The 23,931-nt window shown below is 39.4% G+C and overlaps 2 protein-coding genes across 2 annotated transcripts; both read left to right on the forward strand.

Annotated features, from left to right (window-relative positions):
* The first annotated feature begins 2,375 nt into the window (after window positions 1–2,375).
* LOC149391722 (aspartyl protease family protein At5g10770-like) lies at window positions 2,376–5,949 on the forward strand. The gene is made up of 3 exons (XM_089620138.1): window positions 2,376–2,614; window positions 3,233–3,664; window positions 4,936–5,949. The coding sequence occupies exons 1-3, from the start codon at window positions 2,473–2,475 to the stop codon at window positions 5,757–5,759; spliced, it is 1,398 nt and encodes a 465-aa protein (XP_089476264.1). The 5' UTR covers window positions 2,376–2,472; the 3' UTR covers window positions 5,760–5,949.
* A 14,689-nt stretch (window positions 5,950–20,638) lies between these two features.
* Window positions 20,639–22,479, forward strand: LOC149391723 (aspartyl protease family protein At5g10770-like). The gene is made up of 2 exons (XM_089620139.1): window positions 20,639–20,830; window positions 21,450–22,479. The coding sequence occupies exons 1-2, from the start codon at window positions 20,777–20,779 to the stop codon at window positions 22,272–22,274; spliced, it is 879 nt and encodes a 292-aa protein (XP_089476265.1). The 5' UTR covers window positions 20,639–20,776; the 3' UTR covers window positions 22,275–22,479.
* Window positions 22,480–23,931: the final 1,452 nt, after the last annotated feature.

Below are 23,931 nucleotides of genomic sequence, written 5' to 3' on the forward strand. Positions count from 1 at the left end.
TTTTGGTGCTATTTCGACTGTCCGATCAAATCTGATGGTTTTTGAGCCTCCGAAAATAATCTAAAAATATCCTATACGTATCAGAGTCAGAGAACACATTAGGGGATTTTTTTTTTTTAGAGTGTTAGAATAGTGTTTGGCTCATTGGCAGAGAATGAAAGCTGGAGAAGAGGCCGTTCATCACCACCATCACCACCACCACCATCGAAACGTTTTTTCATCTTCTTCTCTTTAATTATGAAACTCCTATCAATCATGTGTTGTTTTAATTTAGTTTTCATGGTTATTTATTTATTTATTTATTTATTTTATGTTCTTGTTCTTGTCGACGCCATGAACTGAATCCCGAGAGAGTGATGGTGTAGCAAGTCTTGATTATGCTTATGGATTTTTTTTAGTTAATTGAAGTATTTATTTTCACTTCATCTTGCTTTGTTTAATTTAAAATTGATCGTAATGCTTGTATGTGATTAGCTAACTCGTTCATGATACTAGAATTGACTTGACGCTTGAGAAAGATTAAGTTGATTGTATTGAATTAAATTACTGTAATACATTCCTAGACTAGAGATAGCTAAGCTGTTACGGAGTCGTGTGTACGTTCTTGTGTTTAACGCGATTAGGAGTTAAGATCGATAGATGATATTTCGGCATATGTTTAGATTGTTAGATGCTCGAGAGAGATTTAACAGTTATATTAACGTGAGCGTGATTATCAAAGTAGGAGTGTGTGTAAATCAAGCGTGAATTCCGTGAATCCAAACCATAGAAGAGACTTGTGAAGCCATTGCCCTTGCCTTCTCATTACCATAAAATCCCCGTTTATTTGCTTTATTTATTTTATTTGTCAATTTTAGCTATAATCATTCTCTCACAATCTTCGAGTTCAATTCGTTACTAGTTATTTTAAATAATCGGTTAAGCATAATCCTCGTGGGATCGACTCGTATTTACGACTTTACTACTTGAGCGACTGCGTGCACTTGCGTACGGAAATATCGCAACAACGAGTTACTTGGCAAGTTACATAATAGTTAATGACAAATAATTAATTTTGAGACAAGTTATTGGTGAGTCTAAGCAAGAATTTTCAGTCAATAAGCAAGTACTAGAGAATTCTCTTCCAAATGGCTAACTCATAACTGGGTCTAAGTCTTCTTCTCTTATGATGCCTTGCTTTGGCGCAAAGTCGCCGTGTTTCTGATCACACTTACACTCTTCAGCTCTCATCCTTAATGCCCTCCTCATCTTCTTGCACCCCTTCCTCCAAAGGTTATCTCTCTATCTCTATCTCTATCTCTCTTTCACTGATTTTTTTTTCTTTGTAATCCGACTTTGTATATAAATAAATAAAAAATTCTAGTCATTCTAATTCTTCTTTTAGGAAGTTTCTTAAAAAAAACCAATATCTTTTTGGTAATGTACTCCAACAAAGTGAGACTAATTAGTTAAGTGTGGGTCCTGGGGCTCAATTAAAGTGTGGCGTAAGTTTCACACTTAGAACGAAATTGACTAAGACTATATAAGTTGAATCGTCAATGGGTTAGAAACTTCTAAGTCCTCGATTCACATTAAGAACTCTAGAAATATTATATATTTTTGCTTTATTCTCATGATGGATTAATGCTTTCCAGAAATTATATATAATTATCACCATATCACCTATATATGCATGATGAATCATATGAATATTTAATATCAAAGTTGTGCATATGCAGTTCACATGATTGAGTTAGAGAGCAACGATAGAAACCGAACATCGTATTTATAACAAAAATAATAACTGTCATAATTGAACTAATTAAGGACAACTTAGCACCGCTCCATATCTGAATCTGAAACTTAATTATTTTATTTTTCTTTGCCTTTTCGCTAATGAGACGTAGAAAAATCAACAAAAATAAAAGTCATTGTTTTGCAAAATACAAAATAGGTAAAGAAAGTCGATGAGACGTAGAAAAATCAACAAAAACAAAAGTCATTGTTTTGCAAAATACAAAATAGGAAAAGAAAGTCGAAACGAAAGGTATGAGGTGAGTTACAATTAGGGTCCATAAAATATATAGCCATATTTACACTTTGAGATTGTTATTAAGTCAATGTTTGATAAATAGTCACATCCACATATTTTCATGTTTAAATGACGTAAATAATCCACATTTTTATTTCAATGAAATGACAAACTAGGAATGACACGCCGTGTTTTTGACTATATGTCAAATATTTATCATGCTGAATATATAGCAATTTTAAACGTCTAAACTAATTACTTAAATTTTTGTAATATTTAATGACAATACTTAATTTCGAGACAAGAGCAGAGACAAGAATTTTTCAGTCGTCTATAAGCATGTACTAGAGATATGCATGCAATTATAGGCTATAAATAGACGCGTTTGGGAAACATAATTGGTCATCAACCTAAAATACATTTACAGAAGAGAAGTCAAGTACTAAATCCTCTCTTTCCAAATGGCTAACTCATTCCTGGGCCTATGTCTTCTTCTCTTATTATGCCTTGCTTTGGCGCAGAGTCGCCGCGTTTCTGATCACACTTACACTCTTCAGCTCTCCTCCTTGACTCCCTCCTCATCTTGCAACCCTTCCTCCAAAGGTTATCTCTCTCTCTCTCTCTGATTTTTTTTTTTTTTTTTTTTGTAGTGTATATATATATATATGTATATATCGGCCAGCTTATATATATTTTAATAAAAGTCTACCTTTCTACTCTGTCTTACGAACACTATATCAAAATCATCATTTGTATATATCAATTTCACGACGACCCATTTTTAAGTTTCTTTACCTTGAATCTTAATTTATATACACGTAACTGAGACCATTTGAGCAAAAATTATCTATTCGATTGTCGAATTAATTTTGTTTATATTTAAGTTGTGAAAAATCTGAAATTATACGCTTACACTACATTACGCTCAAGATATATAATTTAGATAGAACTGGTTAGAAATAGGTCATTCATTTTCATTGTTAGATATGCAATAACTTATTTATTGAAATAAAATATAATGTTATATCGCCAATAAGGATTAAAACTAATTAACATGAATCCTAAATACAATGCCCTAAAATCGGTACAAATGTAGTAAACACGGATATTTTATTAAATCACAACAAGGAACATGCTTGTTAAAAATATTAAAAGGGTTGGTTCTTAGTTCTTACAATACACTCTATTACTGTTATTATTATACGATATCATTGATTTCAGTGCCAAAGTCGAAGTCATCGATGAAAGTGGTGCACACGCACGGCCCGTGCTCTCACCTCGACCAGCAAAGCAGCGCGGCGGAGATCGCGAGCGAGATCCTCCGGCAAGACATAAGCCGAGTTGCACTAATCCGGTCCCGATTCTCCGGCGATCAGAGCAAGTTTGAGGAGGAAGCAACGACGACGTTGCCGGCCAAGTCCGGGAGCGAATTAGGGACGGGAAACTACTACGTGACGGTGGGGCTGGGGACGCCGAAGAAAGAGCAATCGCTGGTGTTCGACACGGGCAGCGATCTGACGTGGACGCAGTGCCAGCCCTGCGCCGGTCAGTGCTACAGCCAGAAGGAGCCCATCTTCGACCCCTCGGCCTCCACTTCCTATGCCAACCAGACTTGTTCCTCTCGCGCTTGCTCTCTCCTCAAATCTCAATCTGGTAACTCATATATATAAGACAACTAAGAATTTAATGCTTTTATACTTACAGTTTTAAGGTTTTATTTATGATTAATAACTTATATATATTAGTTTTGGTTTACTCGTATGAAAACTCAAAATTTGCCGTATAATTAATCTTTTGTAAATTTAAAAAAAAAACTATCGACGAGATTTTATTCGTAAAGCCAAAAAGACGTTAGTGATTATAAATAACCGTTGATAATTGTAAATAAACTCTAAAGGCATAAATAGAATGTTAAAAAAAAGTCCAGATAATGTTCGTATCGCTGCAATGTTATTTACTTGAAATTTACAAAAAAAAAAAAAAAAAAAAAAAATTATTTAACAAATCTTCAAATTTTGATGATTTAGTTACTAATAAATTTAATTTAAATATGACATAATTACGTATTCTAATTAAAGTCGGTATTTATTTATGAGATTTGTAACTAATTAGACCACTTTAAACATGTGATTTTAGATCTAGCCTACGTTTGACAATTTTAGAGATATAGTCAAATGGCTTATATGACAATAATTAAGGTCTGATTTGTCCTTATTTATTAACAAATTCGTCATTTTCTCTCTTCTATTTTTTTCAAATAATTTTTTTTGCATCAAAACTTCAAAAATTCGTATCTTTCTCATACGAAATCGAAATTCAGTGATTTCAGATCCTACAAATTCGTGGCGTCGAGATCTTCAAAAATAGATCAATTGTGTTTGATAAAAATTACGTTTAATGCATCATATTTACATTTCCATTTATTTTTTTTTATAATTTCAAAAAATTTCAGTTATTTCCATATTTAAGGTAATAACGTGATTTTTCTATATCTATGGTATTAAACATGATTTTTCATCAAACACAATAGATCTATTTTTTATGATCTCGGCGTCACGAATCCGTAGGATTTGGAGTCACTCAATTTCGAGTTCATATGAGATAGATATCTTTTTTTAAAGTTTTTATATAAAAAAAAAAAGTGTAAGAAAAAAATAAGAGAAAAAAATTGAGGAATTTGTTAATAAATAAGGGCAAATCAAATCTTAATTATTGCCACATAAACCTTTTGACTATTTCTCTAAAAAAAATTGTGAAAAGTAAGTTAAAAACAAATTTCATTGTTTCATTTTGGTTATTTTGCTGCAATGTCTTTTACTTATAATCATTTTTCCCAATTTTAAATGAGCAAACTGTAATATATAAATATGGAGTAAGCCGAGGTAGAAAGTAAAAATAATTGCGTGTGTGTTACGGACGTGAAGTGTGTTCGGGGTCGGACCCGCAAGCATCGACGTGCATATACGGCCTAGAATACGGCGACGGGTCAGTGACGGAGGGTTACTTGGCGACAGAAACTCTGAGCCTAACCTCCTCTGAAGTCATCCAAAACTTCCTCTTCGGGTGCGGCCAGAACAACGGCGGCCTCTTCCGCGGCGCCGCCGGACTCCTCGGCCTCGGCCGCGACGCCACCTCCATCGTTCAACAAGCCGCCGCCAACTACGGCCGGAAATTCTCCTACTGCCTCCCCACCGCCCGTTCCTCCGCCGGTCACCTCACCCTCGGCCCCGCCGCCAGCTCAGCCGCCAAGATCCAGACCCCAATGCTGACCCTCGAAAAACAACCCAACTTCTACGCCCTGACCATCGACGCCATCACCGTGGGCGACAAGGCCGTCCCCACGGCGGGGCTGAGGTCGGCGCCGACGATCATCGACTCCGGGACGGTCATCTCGCGGCTGCCGACTGAGGCGTACCGGGCGGTGAGCGCCGAGTTCAAGAAGTACATGACGCAGTACACTCCCGTGACGGGCACCAAACTGCTTGACACGTGCTTCGACGTGGGGACCACCGGGGAGTTTTCGATCCCCAAGATGAGCATCGTGTACGGCGGCGGAGCCACCGTGGATCTGGTGCCGGCGAACATATTGTTTCTGAAAGGGGAATCGACGGTGTGCCTGGCGTTTGCTGGCGGCGGGGACGAGGACGAGGACGATGTTGCTATTGTGGGGAATGTGCAGCAGAAGGGGTTCGATGTGTCGTACGATGTTGCCGGGGCTACGATCGGATTTACTCCCAATGCTTGTTAACTTCTTTTATTATTCGGATCTTACTTTCATTAGTAGTGATCGATCATATCATGTATTTTTATTTCAGTAGTCTTGCTTATTATGCTTGCTAAACTCCTATGGGAATACGTTGCCTTATAGTGGTGTTTGTACCTTCTCATCTTCGGATGTGCTTTCCAGTGATAATATCTATTTTTCTTTCTGCTTCTGATAAAAAGACTATTATTTTCCTGTCCACAATTTAATCACGTAGTCTATATAAATACTTAAACTTGGACATGTGGTCTATATAAATATGATATTGGCAGTCGTAAAAAAATATGATATTCACAGTCATAAACTTGTGACAATTTAATCACGTAGTCCATATAAATATGATATTGACAGTCATAAATAGATTTTTTTTTTTTTTTTTTTAGTGTTAGTGTCGGTGTAGGATTTCGTCCATCTACATATCAAATTGATTATTATAGGCTTGCACAATGAGGCCAATCAGTTCGAAGAATTATAGTGATCGTCTCACGCGACCCGAGCGGAACTTGGCCCAATTGAATCAAAGATTAGAAGCACAAAAATTGGTCTCACGCATAAGACCTGGCCCACCTGTTAAATGCCAATTTTAAATGGTCTTTTATTGAATGTTCGTGGTTGTTTGGCGAGCTACAATTAGTAACAATGATATTATATAAATCGAACTTCATATTTTTTAAAAATATACAAAATCAATTTAAATAAAAATATTTTAGCTAGCATAAACCTCTCTCTTGGGGATCGTATGGGGCGTAGCTCTTTAGAAAAAAAATTATATTGTAAGGATATTTAGTTGAGAGTATTTTGGAAGACTTATCTGTAATCCTAATTTTTCTCTATATTTACTATGTGTTACGGGATAAAATAGTCAGACACCGAGTAGGGTAGTCGGAACCCCGAGCAGAATTTAAAACTCAGCACCGAACTCAGGTAAAATAGACCTAAGAGTTAAACACTGAAAAGGAACGACCCGTTCATAAGTTAAGAACGAAACCTACCGATCAGAACTTCGGAGAGAAGAGAAGATCGTGGGTCAAAGACTAGTCAAATCAAAAGAAAACATGTTTCAAATGCTTAAACGCGCACCTTGACGGTTCAGAAATCGTGTAACCGTCCACCTCAGCGAGAGGGAATCTACAGTTACCCAAAAAACCGTCTAGAACGTGGGATTGATCACCCCACGTTCTCCATAATAACCGTCAAAACCCACAACCACGAAGCTACACCAGACAAGTATAAATAGGAGCTCGCAGAGGACTTTAGGAAGGAGATCACTGATTGATTGATACTTAGAACCTCTAGAAAACATTGCTCTCTTATATTAGATTCATCTGTATAAAGAGAAAGTCTTACCTAAATCATCTCTGTACTCGGAGTTCTTATACTCGGAGTCTGTGTATTTTCGTGAGATATTGTTGTACTAATTTTACAGGTCAACAGTTGGCGCTAGAAGGAGGGGGCACAGCTGAAGAATATGGCTAGCTCATCCACCCCGATCACTGTCCCCAACCAGGAGACGGAGATAGAACATCACAATCGCACCTTGCCTCTCACCCTGGAGGAAATAGCTGAACTTCTCCCAGAACCTAGTCTCGAAGAACAATTCAGACAGATGCAAGAGCGTCTTTCGGTCTTAGAGGCGAATAACAGGGAGCTGAAGAGAAGGCTGCAGGCAAAGAAAGTCACACTGCGAAGCGCGGTAGTGATCCCAGATGAAGAACCCTCACACCGATCAGGGAAAGAACCTGTCGGGCAGGATCCGCAAGTTAAGAAATCTCGGAAACATGCTAAAGATCGGTATGAGAGGATGGAAGATGACTCTGAATCCGAGAAAGAGCAGTCCAGTCAGGAAAAGATTCATGATCGGTACCAGCCCACTATGGACAGAGGTCATTCAAACACCTTCAGAAATAGCATGGTAAGCTCGGAAACTGAAGACAGCGCGAGCACCAACAAAACAAATTTTAGAAGATTGGAGCGTCGAATCGAAGAAGTGGCCCTAGGTCAGAATGAGTCTATCCCGAAAGTTGGAGAAGCTGTATCCCTTTCACAGCACGTGTGTTAGAACATCCGTTGCCTGATCGTTTCAGGATGCCGAGCATCCCAGTATACGATGGAAAGACCGACCCAGGAGACCATCTAGACACATTTTCTTCTTGGATGCTGTTGCAAGGGGCCGGACCAGAAGTTATGTGCAGAGCATTCTCTATCACTTTAACTGGCTCAGCCAAAAGGTGGTATAGAAAACTAAAGCCAAACTCCATAGGATCCTGGAAGCAGTTATCCAGAAAATTCATGGAACAGTTTGTCGGCTCCAGCTCGGGAAAAACTCCAAAAGAAAGGCTGCTAGCAGTGAGACAAGCCCACGACGAGTCATTGAAAGATTTTATTAATCGCTATTCGGAGCAAGCTCTTCAAGTTGACGATCTGAACGAAGACTTTAAGCTCTTCGGGATATCCTCCGGCGTCCGAATAGAATCGGAATTCTGGTGGTCACTTCAGAAGACTAGTCTAAGGGACTACAACGATTTCCTGAAGAGAGCTCAGAAGTATATCAACGCGGAGGAAGCAAGGTTGGCGGCAAGAAAAGCGAAGCCACCGAAGAGCTACCGAGAAGAGCACAAGGAGCGACATTCTGAGGATAACCGCCCACCAAAGAAGAGCCGATCTGGAGCAGGACCTCTGAAGCCTTTTTCCAGTAAGTTTGATAAATATCATAAACTCAATGCCCCGATAGAGGAGATATTTAGTCTTACACAGGACAAAGAAGATTTCCCTAAACCAAGGCCGATCAAGAAAGATATCTCAAAGAGAGATAAAACAAAATATTGTGCTTTCCACGCGGACATCGGTCATCGCACTACAGACTGCTTCAACCTCAAAGAAGCTATAGAAGCTTTGATCCGAAGAGGAGCACTGAAGAAATTCAAGGCCGAGCACGGGGATCAAGAGGATAAAAAAGGTGAAGCATATGCTGAAATCTCGCTCATAGTCGGAGGACCACATGTGGGAGGAACCTCAAGGAGCGCTCAAAAGAGCTATGTAAGAGAGGCCTACGCGGGCCCCCGACAAATCTTGTTCACAGCCGAACAAAGGCCTAACAAGATAGCCAAGCCTAGCTCGGAGCCTATCACCTTTACAGCAGAGGATGCTCGGTGGGTGATGTTTCCACTGGTCATATCAGCTTTTATCGGTAACAGGAATGTGCACCGAATATTGGTGGACACTGGGAGTGCCGTCGACGTGCTCTATGAAGACACTTTCAACAAAATGGGTCTTAAGCAAGACGCATTAACTCATTCTCCTGAAAATCTCTATGGTTTCACAGGAGACCCAATCCAGCCTAAGGGAGTAGTCTCACTCCCGATAACTGTAGGAGAGAGCCCTAGGAGTAAAACCACTAACACAACATGGGTGGTGGTCCCCGTAAAATCTTCGTTCAACGCGATCATTGGCAGGCCAACCTTGCAGTCCCTTGGGGCTATCGCTTCTGTGGAATATTTGAAAATGAAGTTTCCTACCGAGCACGGGGTAGGTGAAGTAGTCGGTACACAGGCTATCGCAAGAAGCTGTTATGCAAATTACCTCAAAGAGAGTCAGGACAAAGATGTCCACAAAATTATGATGATCGACTCGGATTTCGACCCACGCCTTCCGAGCCGAGAAGAGATTGGCCCAGGGTATGAAGTCGAGGAAATCACTCCGAATCCAAAACAACCTGAGAAGAAGCTCAAGATTGGAAAATATCTTGAATCAGGTACCAAAAATAATTTAATTACTCTCTTGTCTAATAGCTTAGACATATTTGCCTGGTCACAGTCTGACATGACGGGGATAGATCCCCAAATAGCGTGTCATAGGTTAAATATAGATCCTAAAGAAAAACCCATTAGACAAAAGAGAAGGGCTTTGAACTCCGAAAGGTATATAGCCTTAAAAGAAGAAGTAGATAAGCTAATTTCTAACGGATCAATAAAAGAAACTAAATATCCAAAATGGGTAGCCAATCCCGTCCTGGTCAAGAAACCTAACGGGAAATGGAGAACTTGTGTAGATTTTACGGATCTGAACAAGGCTTGCCCAAAAGATAGTTTCCCTATGCCGAGAATAGATCAGTTAGTAGACGCCACATCAGGCCATGAAATTTTAAGCTTCATGGATGCCTACTCTGGCTACAATCAAATCCCTATGTATGGTCCCGACCAGGATCACACGGCATTTATAACTGACCGAGGACTATACTGTTACACAGTAATGCCCTTAGGGTTAAAAAATGTTGGAGCAACATATCAAATATTAGTAAATCATATGTTCGCTGAATTACTCGAGATTACGATGGAAGCATACATTGATGATCTGCTAGTCAAAAGCCGAAAAATAAATGAACATACGGACGATCTTAGAAGATCATTCGAACTTTTAAGGCAATATCGCATGAAATTGAATCCTCTAAAATGTACATTTGGTGTCTCCGCAGGTAAATTCTTAGGTTTCATCGTTCATGAGCGAGGCATCGAAGTAAATCCAGAGAAGATCACAGTCTTATGGAACATGACACCACCACGGAACATAAAAGAAGTGCAAAAGTTGACAGGGTCCATAGCTGCATTAAGCCGTTTTATTTCGAGGTCAACCGATCGGAGTATTCACTTCTTTAATGCGCTCAGAGGCTCCAAGGAATTTGAATGGACCAAGCAATGCGATGAGAGTTTCGAGTCTCTAAAAGAGCATTTGGCATGGCCTCATACTTTAAGAAAAGTACAGGAATGAGAGCCCCTGGAAATTTACTTAGCCATATCGGAGCATGCAGTGAGTTCAGCGCTAGTCAAGGATGAGGGAAAGGACCAGGTCCCGATTTATTACACTTCGCGACGTCTCAACGAGGCAGAAGGAAGATACCCGAAACTCGAAAAGCTAGCCTTCGCCCTCATCACCGCCTCTCGGAAGCTGAAACACTATTTCCTCGCACATCCGATTACAGTCCTTACCAATTTCCCGCTACGACAGGTGCTGCAAAAACCTGATGTGTCCGGAAGGCTAATGAAATGGTCGATCGAGCTGACGCAATATGATATACGCTTCAGCCCCCGACCAGCAATCAAAGGACAGGCAGTAGCTGACTTCATTGCAGAATTCACATACAGACCAGTTAATTTCCCAATTTGGGACATGTACGTAGACGGAGCGGCCAACGAAAAGGGGTCCGGGGTCGGGATTGCGCTATCCAGCCCAGAATGAGACAAGGTAAAATTCGCTTTAAAATTCGATTTCAATGCTTCAAACAATGAAGCTGAGTACGAAGCTATGATACATGGGCTATAAATAGCAAAAGATTTAGAAATCAAAAAGCTCAAAGTATATTCGGATTCTCAGTTAATTGTTAATCAAATGAAATTTGAATTTCAGGCAAAAGGCGAAAAGATGTCGCTATATGCCGAGAAAGCCAGAAATCTGGCAAGCAAATTCGAACTTTGCGAAATCACACAAGTCCCCAGAGCCAGGAACGAAGAGGCCGATGCATTAGCGAAGCTTGCCACCCAAGGATCCGACTCGGAGTCAATCCCAGTCATCAAGATTGGGCAACCTAGCATTGAGCAAGCTCCCCATGTGCTTCAGGTCGACCAACGAAAGTCATGGCAAACTCCGATCATGAAATACTTGCAGCACGGAACTCTGCCCGAAGATAAAAATGAAGCTAGGAACTTGAAATTCAGAGCTGCTCGGTATTTCCTAGAAGGTCAAAATCTCTACAAAAGATGATTTTCTCAGGCTCTCCTCAAATGTCTAGACGAAGACGAAGCTGCGTACACTCTCAAAGAAATCCATGAAGGGATATGCGGAAGTCACATCGGATGCGAAGCATTGGCGCAAAAAATCATCCGGCAAGGACTCTACTGGCCAACGCTAAAAGCCGACGCTCGGTACATGACACAAAAATGCGTCAAATGCCAAAAGTTCTCTAACATCCCTAGGCTTCCTCCTAATCCACTCATCTCCCTCTCATGCCCGATCCCATTCGCAGAATGGGGGATAGATTTGATCGGAGCTTTGCCAACAGGCCGAGGTGGATGCAGGTACGCGATTAAAGCCATCGACTATTTTTCAAAATGGGTTGAAGCCGAGCTTTTAAATAAAATAACAGCTCATGCAATTGAGAAATTTGTATGGAAAAATATTATCACTCGTTTTGGAATACCAGTCAAAATTGTATCCGACCACGGAACTCAGTTTGACTGCGATTCCTTCAAAAGTTTTTGTGAAAAATATGGCATTAACAAGGTTTTTTCTACTCCAGTAAGACCACAGTCCAACGGATTGGTGGAGGCCGTCAACAAAACAATAAAACACGGCCTAAAAACGAAGTTAGGCGACCAGAAGTCAGAGTGGGTGGATATGCTCCAAGAAGTCCTCTGGTCATACAGAACCACCGAGCACTCCGCAACTGGCGAAACGCCTTTCTCCCTCGCATACGGTTCCGACGCGGCCATCCCGACCGACGTCATGATACCAACAGTGAGAAGAGAAAAGTACTCGACAGAGGTAAACAACGACATTCTATAAATTAGCCTAGACTTGCTAGAAGAAAAAAGAGAAAAAGTCAGATTAAGAAATCTCGCTAACCAACAAAAAGTTACTCGGTATTTCAACAGGAAAGTCCGACCAAGATTTTTCAAACTCGGTGACAAAGTCCTCAGAAGAGTTTTTCTCCACACCAAAATCCACCAGGAAGGAGCCTTCAACGCAAACTGGGAGGGACCCTACATCATCCGAGAAGACTTCGGAAACGGGGCATACCGACTACAACAGTTGAACGGTGATATGGAGAAAAACCCTTGGAATGCCGAGCACCTTCGCCGATTTTACGTTTAAGTTTTTTAATTTTTAAACATTCAAAAAGCAGCTTGGTCGCATGTATTGTGTTTGCAATTTCAAAAAGCGGTTTGGTCGCATGTATTGTGTTTGCAATTTCAAAAAGCGGCTTGGTCGCACGTACTTGTGATTTCCAGAAGTTATTTATCTTTCGTTCTCTACTCGGTGTTAAATCGCATGGTTTTTATAAATTACGGCTAAATAAACTAGGCGGCAGGATAATTAGCAAACAGTTGTTTAGAAAACTTAAAGGAAATATACTTAGTTATACTTTATTTTGGCTAAGTTCAGAAATACTTTTTATTCTTTTTCGCCAAAGTCAGAAACATAGATAAATTAACATGGATTATAGATCCGACCAAGGATCAATTGTTCAAAACCCGAGCGGGTTAACAAAAATTACACAATAAAATATCCGACCACGGATCAATTGTTCAAGACCCGAGCGGGTTAACAGAAATTAGAATGCAAAAGAAAATAAAATTCTACTCCTGGTCGCCTCCTCCATCCACGTCATCACTAGCTCTTGATTCCGAATCCTCATCGAGATCCGTAGTATCCAGAGTAGGATTCTTTGGGCCGAGGATCCGAACGGCCTCGTTTATCCCGGCGGTATAAAGGTCATCGCGCATGTTGCGATAATCCTCGGAAGCCTTGTACTCTTCCACCGCTGCTAAACGAGCAGCCTCAAGATCTGCTTGGAATTTTTGCGTGAGCTCCGTGAGCTCCGATCGGGTCTTCACTGTTTCGTCCCTGGCCGCATCCCTCTCCTTGAGAAAACGATCGTTCCGTTGTCTCAAAGATGTGAGCTCGGAGCCTAGTAGTCCGACAAGGCCGACCACACCAACGAAAACATGTGGTAATCAAAAGGTCAGTTACAAAATTTGTCAAGGGAAGAAAAGAGATACCGACTAGGTGAGTAAAAACGTACCGAAACCGCGGAGTCGGTGACCTGGTTAAGCATCTCTTAAGGCTCAGACCCGAGAACCGCTTGGACCTTCTCGGCAGGAAGATGCTCGCGAAGGAAGGAAACGATCGGAGTCAGGTGGTCGGATGCAGAAGAAGGTTCGGTCAGGCTTTTCACCGGAGAAGAACTCGGAAGTTCCGAAACTTTTGAAGCAGACGCGGTCGCCCGCTTACTAGCAGCCGAAGTCTTGGAAGCCTTAGTACGTTTCGGGTTAGGAGGAACCTGTTCGGGAACGGGTCTCTTCTTAGCCATCTGTGCAATCTCTGTTAAGAAACAAAAAGTAAGAACGAGAAAAGATTGGAACATATGCGATTTGATAAAAGACGAATAGAATGCTCACTCGAGTAGGGATAATAATAGTATTGATCGAGTAAGTCTGGGTCCGACAACACAAACGTCGACCGATCAGCCTCCGAAATGTCAAAGATCTCCGAGTGGAGTGGTCGCTCGTCCTCGGGATACAGTGGAAGGGACCCTGGAACCAAACATAAAATATATGAGGAAACCAGAACAACAAATCTGGTCCAGTTTATCAAATAAGAATGTTGAACCAGAGTCACACCCAGTTCCGAGAACGAAGCTCTTATGGGGCACATTTCGTAAGAGGCGTTCCCTTCAACCCAAAAGAAGTAATCCTTCCAATTTTTCTGGCTGGAAGGAAGACGAGTAACCACCCTAGATTGGTCATCATGGGCCCGAGCATAATAATAACCATGTTGGCCGGGAGCCGACTTAAACAAATAATATTGCGAAAAATCTTGTAAAGTGACGGGCCGATCGTAAACTTTCGCCCATAGCACAGCCATCCCAACGAAAATCTTATACACATTGGGGACGAGCTGAGTAGGAGAACAACCCAGGTCAGAAACGAACTGAGAAATAAGAGGATGCATCGGTAATCCTCCGATCACGTTCAAGATAGCCTTGTTGAACGCTATCTTCCCGGCAGGAGGCTGATCGGCCCTCTCATTTTCTAAAGGCGCCGAGATGATAATTCCTTCTGCTATCTCAAATTCCTCCCTCAGTTCTTGTATATATTTTTCGGTAACCCGAGAAGTCCAAACCTTGGCCGAAAACTGGCCCTCTTTCCGTTCAAAAACTAAGGCCTCATCCTCTTCCTCCGGGAGATCAAACCCAAAAGTCTTCCCGCTCGGGCCTGGAGCATCGTGGGAATACTCGCGCGAAAGGGAAGGACTCATCGTCTCTCGGGACTCCGACTCGCTTCCCCTCGAAGAAGCAGACGAAGACGATATCTCTAGAACCATGGTCTCCCTACACGACATGGAAGACGAATCAAAAACTTTTTCCTCGTTATCAACCCCCTCGGACTCAGGACTGGGATACACGCATGATTCATCAAAAGCCATTACGGGGCGGTCTCATCCGATCTCTGGGACATGATACCAAACGCGACTCCTGAGGAAAGGAAACGTGGACACATCCGAGAAGATAACACTATCGGGATCAGGCTCCGATCGTCGAACGACACGAGGGTCAAAACTCAGGTCAGGACGCGCAAGTCCTCCCATGTCCCTAAGGAAGTCGAAAACTATGATCCCTAAAGTCCGAAGGGTCCGAATACGATAAGTAAAGGAAAATACAGATCACCGAATAACGATCTCAAAACAAAAGAAATGTATCGGATTAATGATGAAGAAGCCTTACCCGCGAGTTTGAAGATCGGAAGATCCGAGCAAAAAACGAGAGAGCTGAGAGCACAGTCTGAATAGGCAGATCAAGCCGAGAACGCTCCGAGAGTAAAATTTAGAAGAAAACGTGGAATGAATCCAAAAACTTAGGAGAAGCCTTATATAAAGACCACGCGAACGGCTTGGATTAAGCTTGTCCAAGAAGCCAAGCAGATCTGACCGTCAAAGCGAAACGACGCGATGATTCAATATCACCAAAGGTAAACGACGTCATGCGATACCCTACAAAAAGATAAAAATGTAGAACGTTACTCGGGTCATTCCGAGACGAACAAGCAAAGATGAATGCGGTAATCTGTTAAACCGAAATAGTTCCTTATCATTTTTGCTGAAAATACTAAGAAACTGGAGGGCTGCTGTTACGGGATAAAATAGTCAGACACCGAGTAGAGTAGTCGGAACCCCGAGCAGAATGCAAAATCCAGCACCGAACTCAGGTAAAATAGACCTAAGAGTTAAACACTGAAAAGGAACGACCCGTTCATAAGTTAAGAACGAAACCTACCGATCAGAACTTCGGAGAGAAGAGAAGATCGTGGGTCAAAGACTAGTCAAATCAAAAGAAAACATGTTTCAAATGCTTAAACGCGCACCTTGACGGTTCAGAAATCGTGTAACCGTCCACCTCAGCGAGAGGGAATCGACAGTTACCCAAAAAACCGTCTAGAACGTGGGATTGATCACCCCACGTTCCCCATAATAACCGTCAAAACCCACAACCACGAAGCTACACCAGACAAGTATAAATAGGAGCTCGCAGAGGACTTTAGGAAGGAGATCACTGATTGATTGATACTTAGAACCTCTAGAAAACATTGCTCTCTTATACTCGGAGTTCTTATACTCGGAGTCTGTGTATTTTCGTGAGATATTGTTGTACTAATTTTACAGGTCAACACTATGTATGTTGATGTTTAATTTTGGGGAGCTCTAAAGAGATTGTAAATACAACTTTCGATTTGATTTATTAATGAAATCTGCAAAAATAAAATAGAGGTGGCTCTCACATTGAGAATGAACTATTATAAATCTATACATTGTTATTTTTCTTTATGATTGGATTTTTTTTTATCAACTCGAATCCTGAAAAAAGATGGTCACATTTATTTTTCTGTTAAAGATTGGTATACTATATCCTATCTTATTACGAGGAATGCAGTTAAAGGAAACTTCATACATACTAGATACGGATCACTTTACGTATAGGTTGATCCGAGATTAATCAATAAGATGGTGTTAAAAAGTTAAAAAAAAAAAATGAATTGTGTACGTAATTGGCTTGTTATGACACTCTGATGGCGACCTGAACATCTACCTAACTCACTTTTTACCTCACGTTTCGGAGCTTTTATTACATACAAATTAATACAGCAAGACATCCTTTATTTTTTATTAAAAAAATTATGATTAGACTATTAGTTAAAATGCAAAAACAGTAAGTTAGCCCATCAAAATCTTTTCAGATTATGACCCGACTACGCTTTATTTATTTCTTTGTGATACTGTCATTACTCAGCTAGTATTATGAACCATTCACTACAATTAATATTTTCTTAAGAAAATCACCAGAGTATCAACAATGATAAAGACACACAACACTACTAAATTACTTGATTTTTCAATGTAAAAGAAAATAAGCAAGCAAGTTTATTGTTTTTTTTTTTTTGTTCAACAGAATGCATATTTATTGTTATTGGAACTTCGTGAACGTAAACAAAATTGGATTGCAAACCACGTACGTAATGCTAATGAAACCATGATTACTCATGCTAGCTGTTTGTCATTTGTGTGTGTGTGTGTGTGTGTGTGAGAGAGAGAGAGAGAGAGAGAGAGAGTAGTTAGTGGGGTTGGTATATATGGAAAAGGTTCGAGTCAGTAGACAATGTGTGGGAAACAGGATTACAATAACGTTTGGAAAAATAATTCCATCAAGGAGTTACTTTGGATATTTCAGGTTATGAAAAAACAATCTCCCTTGTGATTGTGTTTGTGACGCAAAAAGAGTTGTACTTGGAACGTCCTAGCAAAAAAAAAGAATTGTACTTGGAACATAGTTTTAACTTCATTTTTTTTTATCAGACATGGCTCTAATTTCCTTTTTTTTATCAGACATGGCTCTAACTTCATTGCTTATTAAAAATCGTTCTTTAAAAAAAAAAAAAACACAAAACAAAACAAATGGAGAGTGGGATGCGGACCAAGTTCCAACAAACTTTCTTTCTCACGCCGAAGATTTAATGGTATCACTTCACTAACTAGTCACTGGACTGGATGCTCTATAATTCAAAGTTTCACACACACTCGTCAACAAGACTTATTTTTCTACGTAATATATATATATATATATATATATATATATATATATATATATATATATATATATATATATGAATGATCCCGTGTTGTACACGTCATTTAATTATATTATTGTGATGTGATCTTCTATTAGAACTGTGGCAATTATAGCAAATTTTGATTAACTGATCGGAACAACTTCATTTAATTATGGGAAAATAACTCATTTATACCATATATTTTAGTGAAATGTCGAGTTTAACCCTCGGTTTTCAAAAATGTCGAGTTCATACCCTCTGTTTAACTAAAATGACGAAATTATACCATCTGTTTAACTAAAATGACGAAATTATACCATGAAATAGACAACAGTGTCACAAATATTCTTTTTATTGACTTTTCATTGACGTTGACTATAATATTTATAATATAAACACCAATTATCTTTATTCATTCGCGCTACATATGTAATTTATTTAAAAACTAAAAAATAAACAACAGTCTCTTAATCATGAAGATCACAGAAAGAGGTAAATGGGTAAACATCGATAGTTGATAGTCATCAAAATCGCATATTCGAACAGAGAATCCAAGATTTAGAGTTACAATTCGAACACGGAATGAAGTCATTTCTTAGGCGGTATGAGTTTTATTATTTAATTTCAATTTAAAGCTATTTTTATTTCAAAATTGAGAATTTGGAAATTAGGGTACTGATTTAGATTTGATTCGGTTTTTCTTATATAAGAGTTAATATCAATGAAAGGGAGATTTGTGACGCTGTTATTCATTTCAGGGTATAATTTCGTCATTTTAGTTAAACAGAGGGTATGAACTCGACATTTTTGAAAACTGAGGGTTAAACTCGACATTTCACTAAAACACATGGTATAAATGTGTTATTTTCCCTTTATTTATAGCAAATTTTGATCCCGTGTTGTACACGTCATTTAATTATAATATTTAAATTGACTATTTTTCTTATGTACTCTATAAATAAATATTTGTATGATCATGTCCAACAATTGAAGTGTAGCGTAGTTTCACAGATTGACGAAGATTATATAAGTTGTGTAGAGTCTTCAATGGGTTAGAAATTGGTAAGTCCTCAATTCATATTTATTATTCCACGTAAGAAAATATATAATAATCACCTTATCATCGATATAAGCACGATAAGTCATATGAATAAGTACATATGCAGTGTTAAGCCATTTTTTGGATTAACACTTATAGACACGGCGTGAACGGATTTGGCCACGTGCCTTCAAACCCGTCGGATTGGTGGTGAAATATTCATCTTAACAAGGTTAGAACATGATAATCGATTCTCAAGCTATTTGACACTTTTGTATTGGAAATATAATTTGGCTTGGTAACTTTTATTTGTGGGAGAGAGTGAATTTTTTTTTTCTCCACTCTAAAGAGAATGAAATTAGATTGTTCCTCTTTTTTGTATGATTTTGAATGAGTGGAATAATTTTGATTTATCTTGATTCTTGATTTTAGTCTCAAAAGTGTTTTTAGTGAGAAAAATAGTTGAGTGGAAAATTTGGGTTGGGCTTGTGTTGAGCTCACCGTACTTCTTTGTTTTTGGGTTGGGCTTTCATGTTTTTCAGATAAGAGAAAATCCCTCATAACATGCCGTTCACATGGTTGAGTAAGAGAGCAGCGATAGAAACCAAACATCATATTTATATAAAAAAAAAAAAAAAAAAAAAATTAACAGCTATAATTGAACTAATTATGCAAATCTTAGCACAACTCCATATTTGAATATGAAACTTAATTATTTTATTTTTCTTTACCTTGTCCCTAATGAGACGTAAAAAAAACAAAAATCACTAGTACCAATGCTGAATTCTACAACTCACATTCTACAACACTTATGGCTAAGTGTTATAGAAATTAGAGATTATACAACACTTAAAATAAGTGTTGTAGAAACGGGATGTTTTTGCAACTCTTATGACTAAGCTTTGTAAGCTTGATGTTTCTACAACACTTACAATAAGTGTCGTAAAATTTCACCATCTTTCATATCTCCTACAACGGTTAGACTATCCGTTGTAGAATCATCGCCATGGCGACATATGTTTCTCGTCGTGGCGAAATTCTTCTCAACGGATAATCTAAGCGTTGTAGAAGCTTCTATAACGTTGGATTCTACAATGCTTATTAAGTGTTGTAGAATCATTTTACAATTGTTTTTAAGCACGGTAGGATTTCAGTTTTGTACCGGTGAATATGAGTCTTTGTCTTGGTAAATACAAATAATGAAAAGGAAAGTTGAAACGAAGCTACGTGCCGAGTTACATAATATTTAATGACAACATTTAAGTCGGAGACAAGAGCATAGACTAGTGATTGGTGAGTTCAACTATAAGCAAGACTTTTTCAGTTGACTATATGCATGTACTATAAACATGTGCATGCAATTATAGGCTATAAATAGACGCGGTTGGGAAACATAATTGGTCATCATCCTAAAATACATTTACAGAAGAGAAGTAAAGACTCAATCTCCTCTCTTTCCACATGGCTAACTCATTCCTGGACGTATGTCTTCTTCTCTTATCATGTCTTGCTTTGGCGCAGAGTCGCCGCGTTTCTGATCACACTTACACTCTTCAGCTCTCGTCCTTGACGCCCTCCTCATCTTGCACCCCTTCCTCCAAAGGTTCTCTCTCTCGCTCACACTGAAATTATTTACTAATTATTATTTGTAGTATATACATCCAGCGTATTTTTTTTTAGGATATATGTGCTAAAAATACTTAGTATAAGGGTTTCAGTGCCAAAGTCGAAGTCATTGATGAAAGTGGTGCACAAGCACGGCCCGTGCTCTCACCTCGACCAGCAAAGCAGCGCGGCGGAGATCGCGAGCGACATCCTCCGGCAAGACAAAACCCGAGTTGAACTAATCCGGTCCCGATTCTCTGGCGAGAGCAAGTTTGAGGAGGAAGCAACGACGTTGCCGGCGAAGTCGGGGAGCGAATTAGGGTCGGGAAACTACTACGTGACGGTGGGGCTGGGCACGCCGGAGAAAGAGCAATCGCTGTTGTTCGACACGGGCAGCGATCTGACGTGGACGCAGTGCCAGCCCTGCGCCACTCACTGCTACAGTCAGAAGGAGCCCATCTTCGACCCCTCAGCCTCCACTTCCTATGCCAACCAGACATGCTCTTCTGACGCCTGCTCACTCCTCAAATCTCGCTCGGGTAACTAATATCTATAGTACAACCCTGAATGAGACTGCTTAGAAATGTTTTTATACGTACACTTTTAAGGTTATTTATTTATTTATTTATGATTAATAACTTATATATTGGTTTTTGGTTCAGTCTCAAATATAGTCATACGAAAACTCAAATTTTTCCATATAATTAATCTTTAATAAATTTTAGGTAGGTAGCCACAAGATTTTATTTATAAAACTAAAAAGACGTTAGTAATTATAAATAATCGCTGATAAATATAAATAAACAGTCAGACTACAAGGACATAAATAGAATGTTAATTTTTTTTTAAATAATGTCATATCAATATAATGATTATTTATTTAAAATTTATAAAATTAGACTATTTAAAAAAATCAACAAATTTTAGTGACTTTGTTACTTATAAATTTAATGTAAATATGACATAATTACGTATTCTAAGACATAATGTCGTTATTTTCCTAGGACTAACTAATTGGGTACAAACCCCCGACACTTCTGAAAATCAAAATAGAAAGTCAGCATTTTTCCCAATTTTAAGTGAGCATACTGTAATGTAAATGTGGAGTAAGACAAGGTAGAAAGTAAAAATAATTGCGTATGTGTTACGAACGTGAAGGGTGTTCGGGGTCGGACCCGCAAGCAAGCATCGACGTGCATATACGGCCTAAAATACGGCGACGGGTCAGTGTCGCAGGGTTACTTGGCGACAGAAACTCTGAGCCTAACCTCCTCTGAAGTCATCCAAAACTTCCTCTTCGGGTGCGGCCAGAACAACGGCGGCCTCTTCAACGGCGCCGCCGGACTCCTCGGCCTCGGCCTCGGCCGCGACGCCACCTCCATCGTTCAACAAGCCGCCGCCAACTACGGCCGGAAATTCTGCTACTGCCTCCCCACCGCCGGTTCCTCCGCCGGCCACCTCACCCTCGGCCCCGCCAGCTCAGCCGCCAAGATCCAGACCCCAATGCTGACCCTCGAAAAACACCCCAACTTCTACGCCCTGACCATTGACGCCATCACCGTGGGCGACAAGGCCGTCCCCACGGCGGGGCTGAGGTCGGCGCCGACGATCATCGACTCCGGGACGGTCATCACGCGGCTGCCGACGGAGGCGTACCGGGCGGTGAGCGCCGAGTTCAAGAAGTACATGACGCAGTACACTCCCGTGACGGTCCCGGGCTCGAACCTGCTTGACACGTGCTTCGACGTGGGGACCACCGGGGAGTTTTCGATCCCGAAGATGAGCATCGTGTACGGCGGCGGAGCCTCCGTGGATCTGGTGCCGGCGAACATATTGTTTCCGAAGGGGGAATCGACGGTGTGCCTGGCGTTTGCTGGCGGCGGGGACGACGTTGCTATTGTGGGGAATGTGCAGCAGAAGGGGTTCGATGTGTCGTACGATCTTGCCGGGGCTAAGATTGGATTTACTCCCAATGCTTGTTAACTACTCTTTTTTTTTATATATAGTTTTACTATATTCGGATCTACTTTCATTACTAGTGATCGATCATATCATGTATTTTTATCTCAGTCTTGCTTATTATGCTTGCTAAACTCCTATGGGAATACGTTGCCTTATAGTGGTGTTTGTACCTTCTCATCTTCGGATGTGCTTTCGAGTGATAATAATATCTATTTTTCTTTCTGCTTCTGATAAAAGACTATTATTTTCCTTTCCACAATTTAATCACGTAGTCTATATAAATACTTAAACTTTGACATGTAGTCTATATAGATATGATATTGGCAGTCGTAAAAAAATATGATATTGACAGTCATAAACTTGTGAGAATTTAATCAGGTAGTCTATATAAATATGATATTGACAAGTCATAAATAGATTTTTTTTAGTGTTAGTGTCGGTGGTGTAGGGCTTCGGATTGATTATTATAGGCTTGCACAATGAGGCCAATCAGTTCGAAGAATTATAGTGATCGTCTCACGCGACCCGAGCGGAACTTGGCCCAATTGAATCAAAGATTAGAAGCACAAAAATTGGTCTCACGCATGAGACCTGGCCCACTTGTTAAATGCCAATTTTAAATGGTCTTTTATTGAATGTTCGTAGTTGTTTGGCGAGCTACAATTAGTAACAATGATATTATATAAATCGAACTTCATATTTTTTAAAAATATACAAAATCAATTTAAATAAAAATATTTTAGCTAGCATAAACCTCTCTCTTGGGGATCGTATGGGGCGTAGCTCTTTAGAAAAAAAAATTATATTGTAAGGATAATTTAGTTGAGAGTATTTTGGAAGACTTATCTGTAAGCCTAATTTTTCTCTATATTTACTATGTATGTGGATGTTTAATTTTGGGGAGCTCTAAAGAGATTGGAAATACAACTTTCGATTTGATTTATTAATGAAATCTGCAAAAATAAAATAGAGGTCGCTCTCACATAGAATGAACTATTATAAATCTATACGTTGTTATTTTTCTTTATGATTGGATTTTTTTTTATCAACTCGAATCCTGAAAGATGGTCACATTTATTTTTCTGTTAAAGATTGGTATACTATATCCCATCTTATTACGAGGAATGCAGCTAAAGGAAACTTCATACATACTAGATACGGATCACTTTACATATAGGTTGATCCGAGATTAATCAATAAGACGGTGTTAAAAAGTAAAAAAAAAAAAAAAAAAAAAAAAAAAAAAAAAAAAAAAAAATTGTGTTGTGTACGTAATTGGCTTGTTACACTCAGATGGCGACCTGAACATCTACCTAACTCACTTTTTTACCTCACGTTTCGGAGCTTTTATTACATACAAATACAGCAAGACGTCCTTTATTTTTTATTTAAAAAATTATAATTAGACTATTAGTTAAAATGCAAAAACAGTAAGTTAGCCCATCAAAATCTTTTCAGATTATGACCCGACTCCGCTTTATTTATTTCTTTGTGATATTGTCATTACTATAGCTAGTATTATGAACCATTCACTACAATTAATATTTTCTTAAGAAAATCACCAGAGTATCAACAATGGTAAAGACACACAACACTACTAAATTACTTGATTTTTCAATGTAAAAGAAAATAAGCAAGCGAGTTTATTGTTTTTTTTTTGTTCAACAGAATGCATATT

The sequence above is a fragment of the Urtica dioica genome, chromosome 7, assembly GCF_054948205.1.
Source record: "Urtica dioica subsp. dioica isolate 48M chromosome 7, U.dioica_male_clone48M_v1_H2, whole genome shotgun sequence".
In the NCBI taxonomy this organism is placed as follows: Eukaryota; Viridiplantae; Streptophyta; class Magnoliopsida; order Rosales; family Urticaceae; genus Urtica; species Urtica dioica.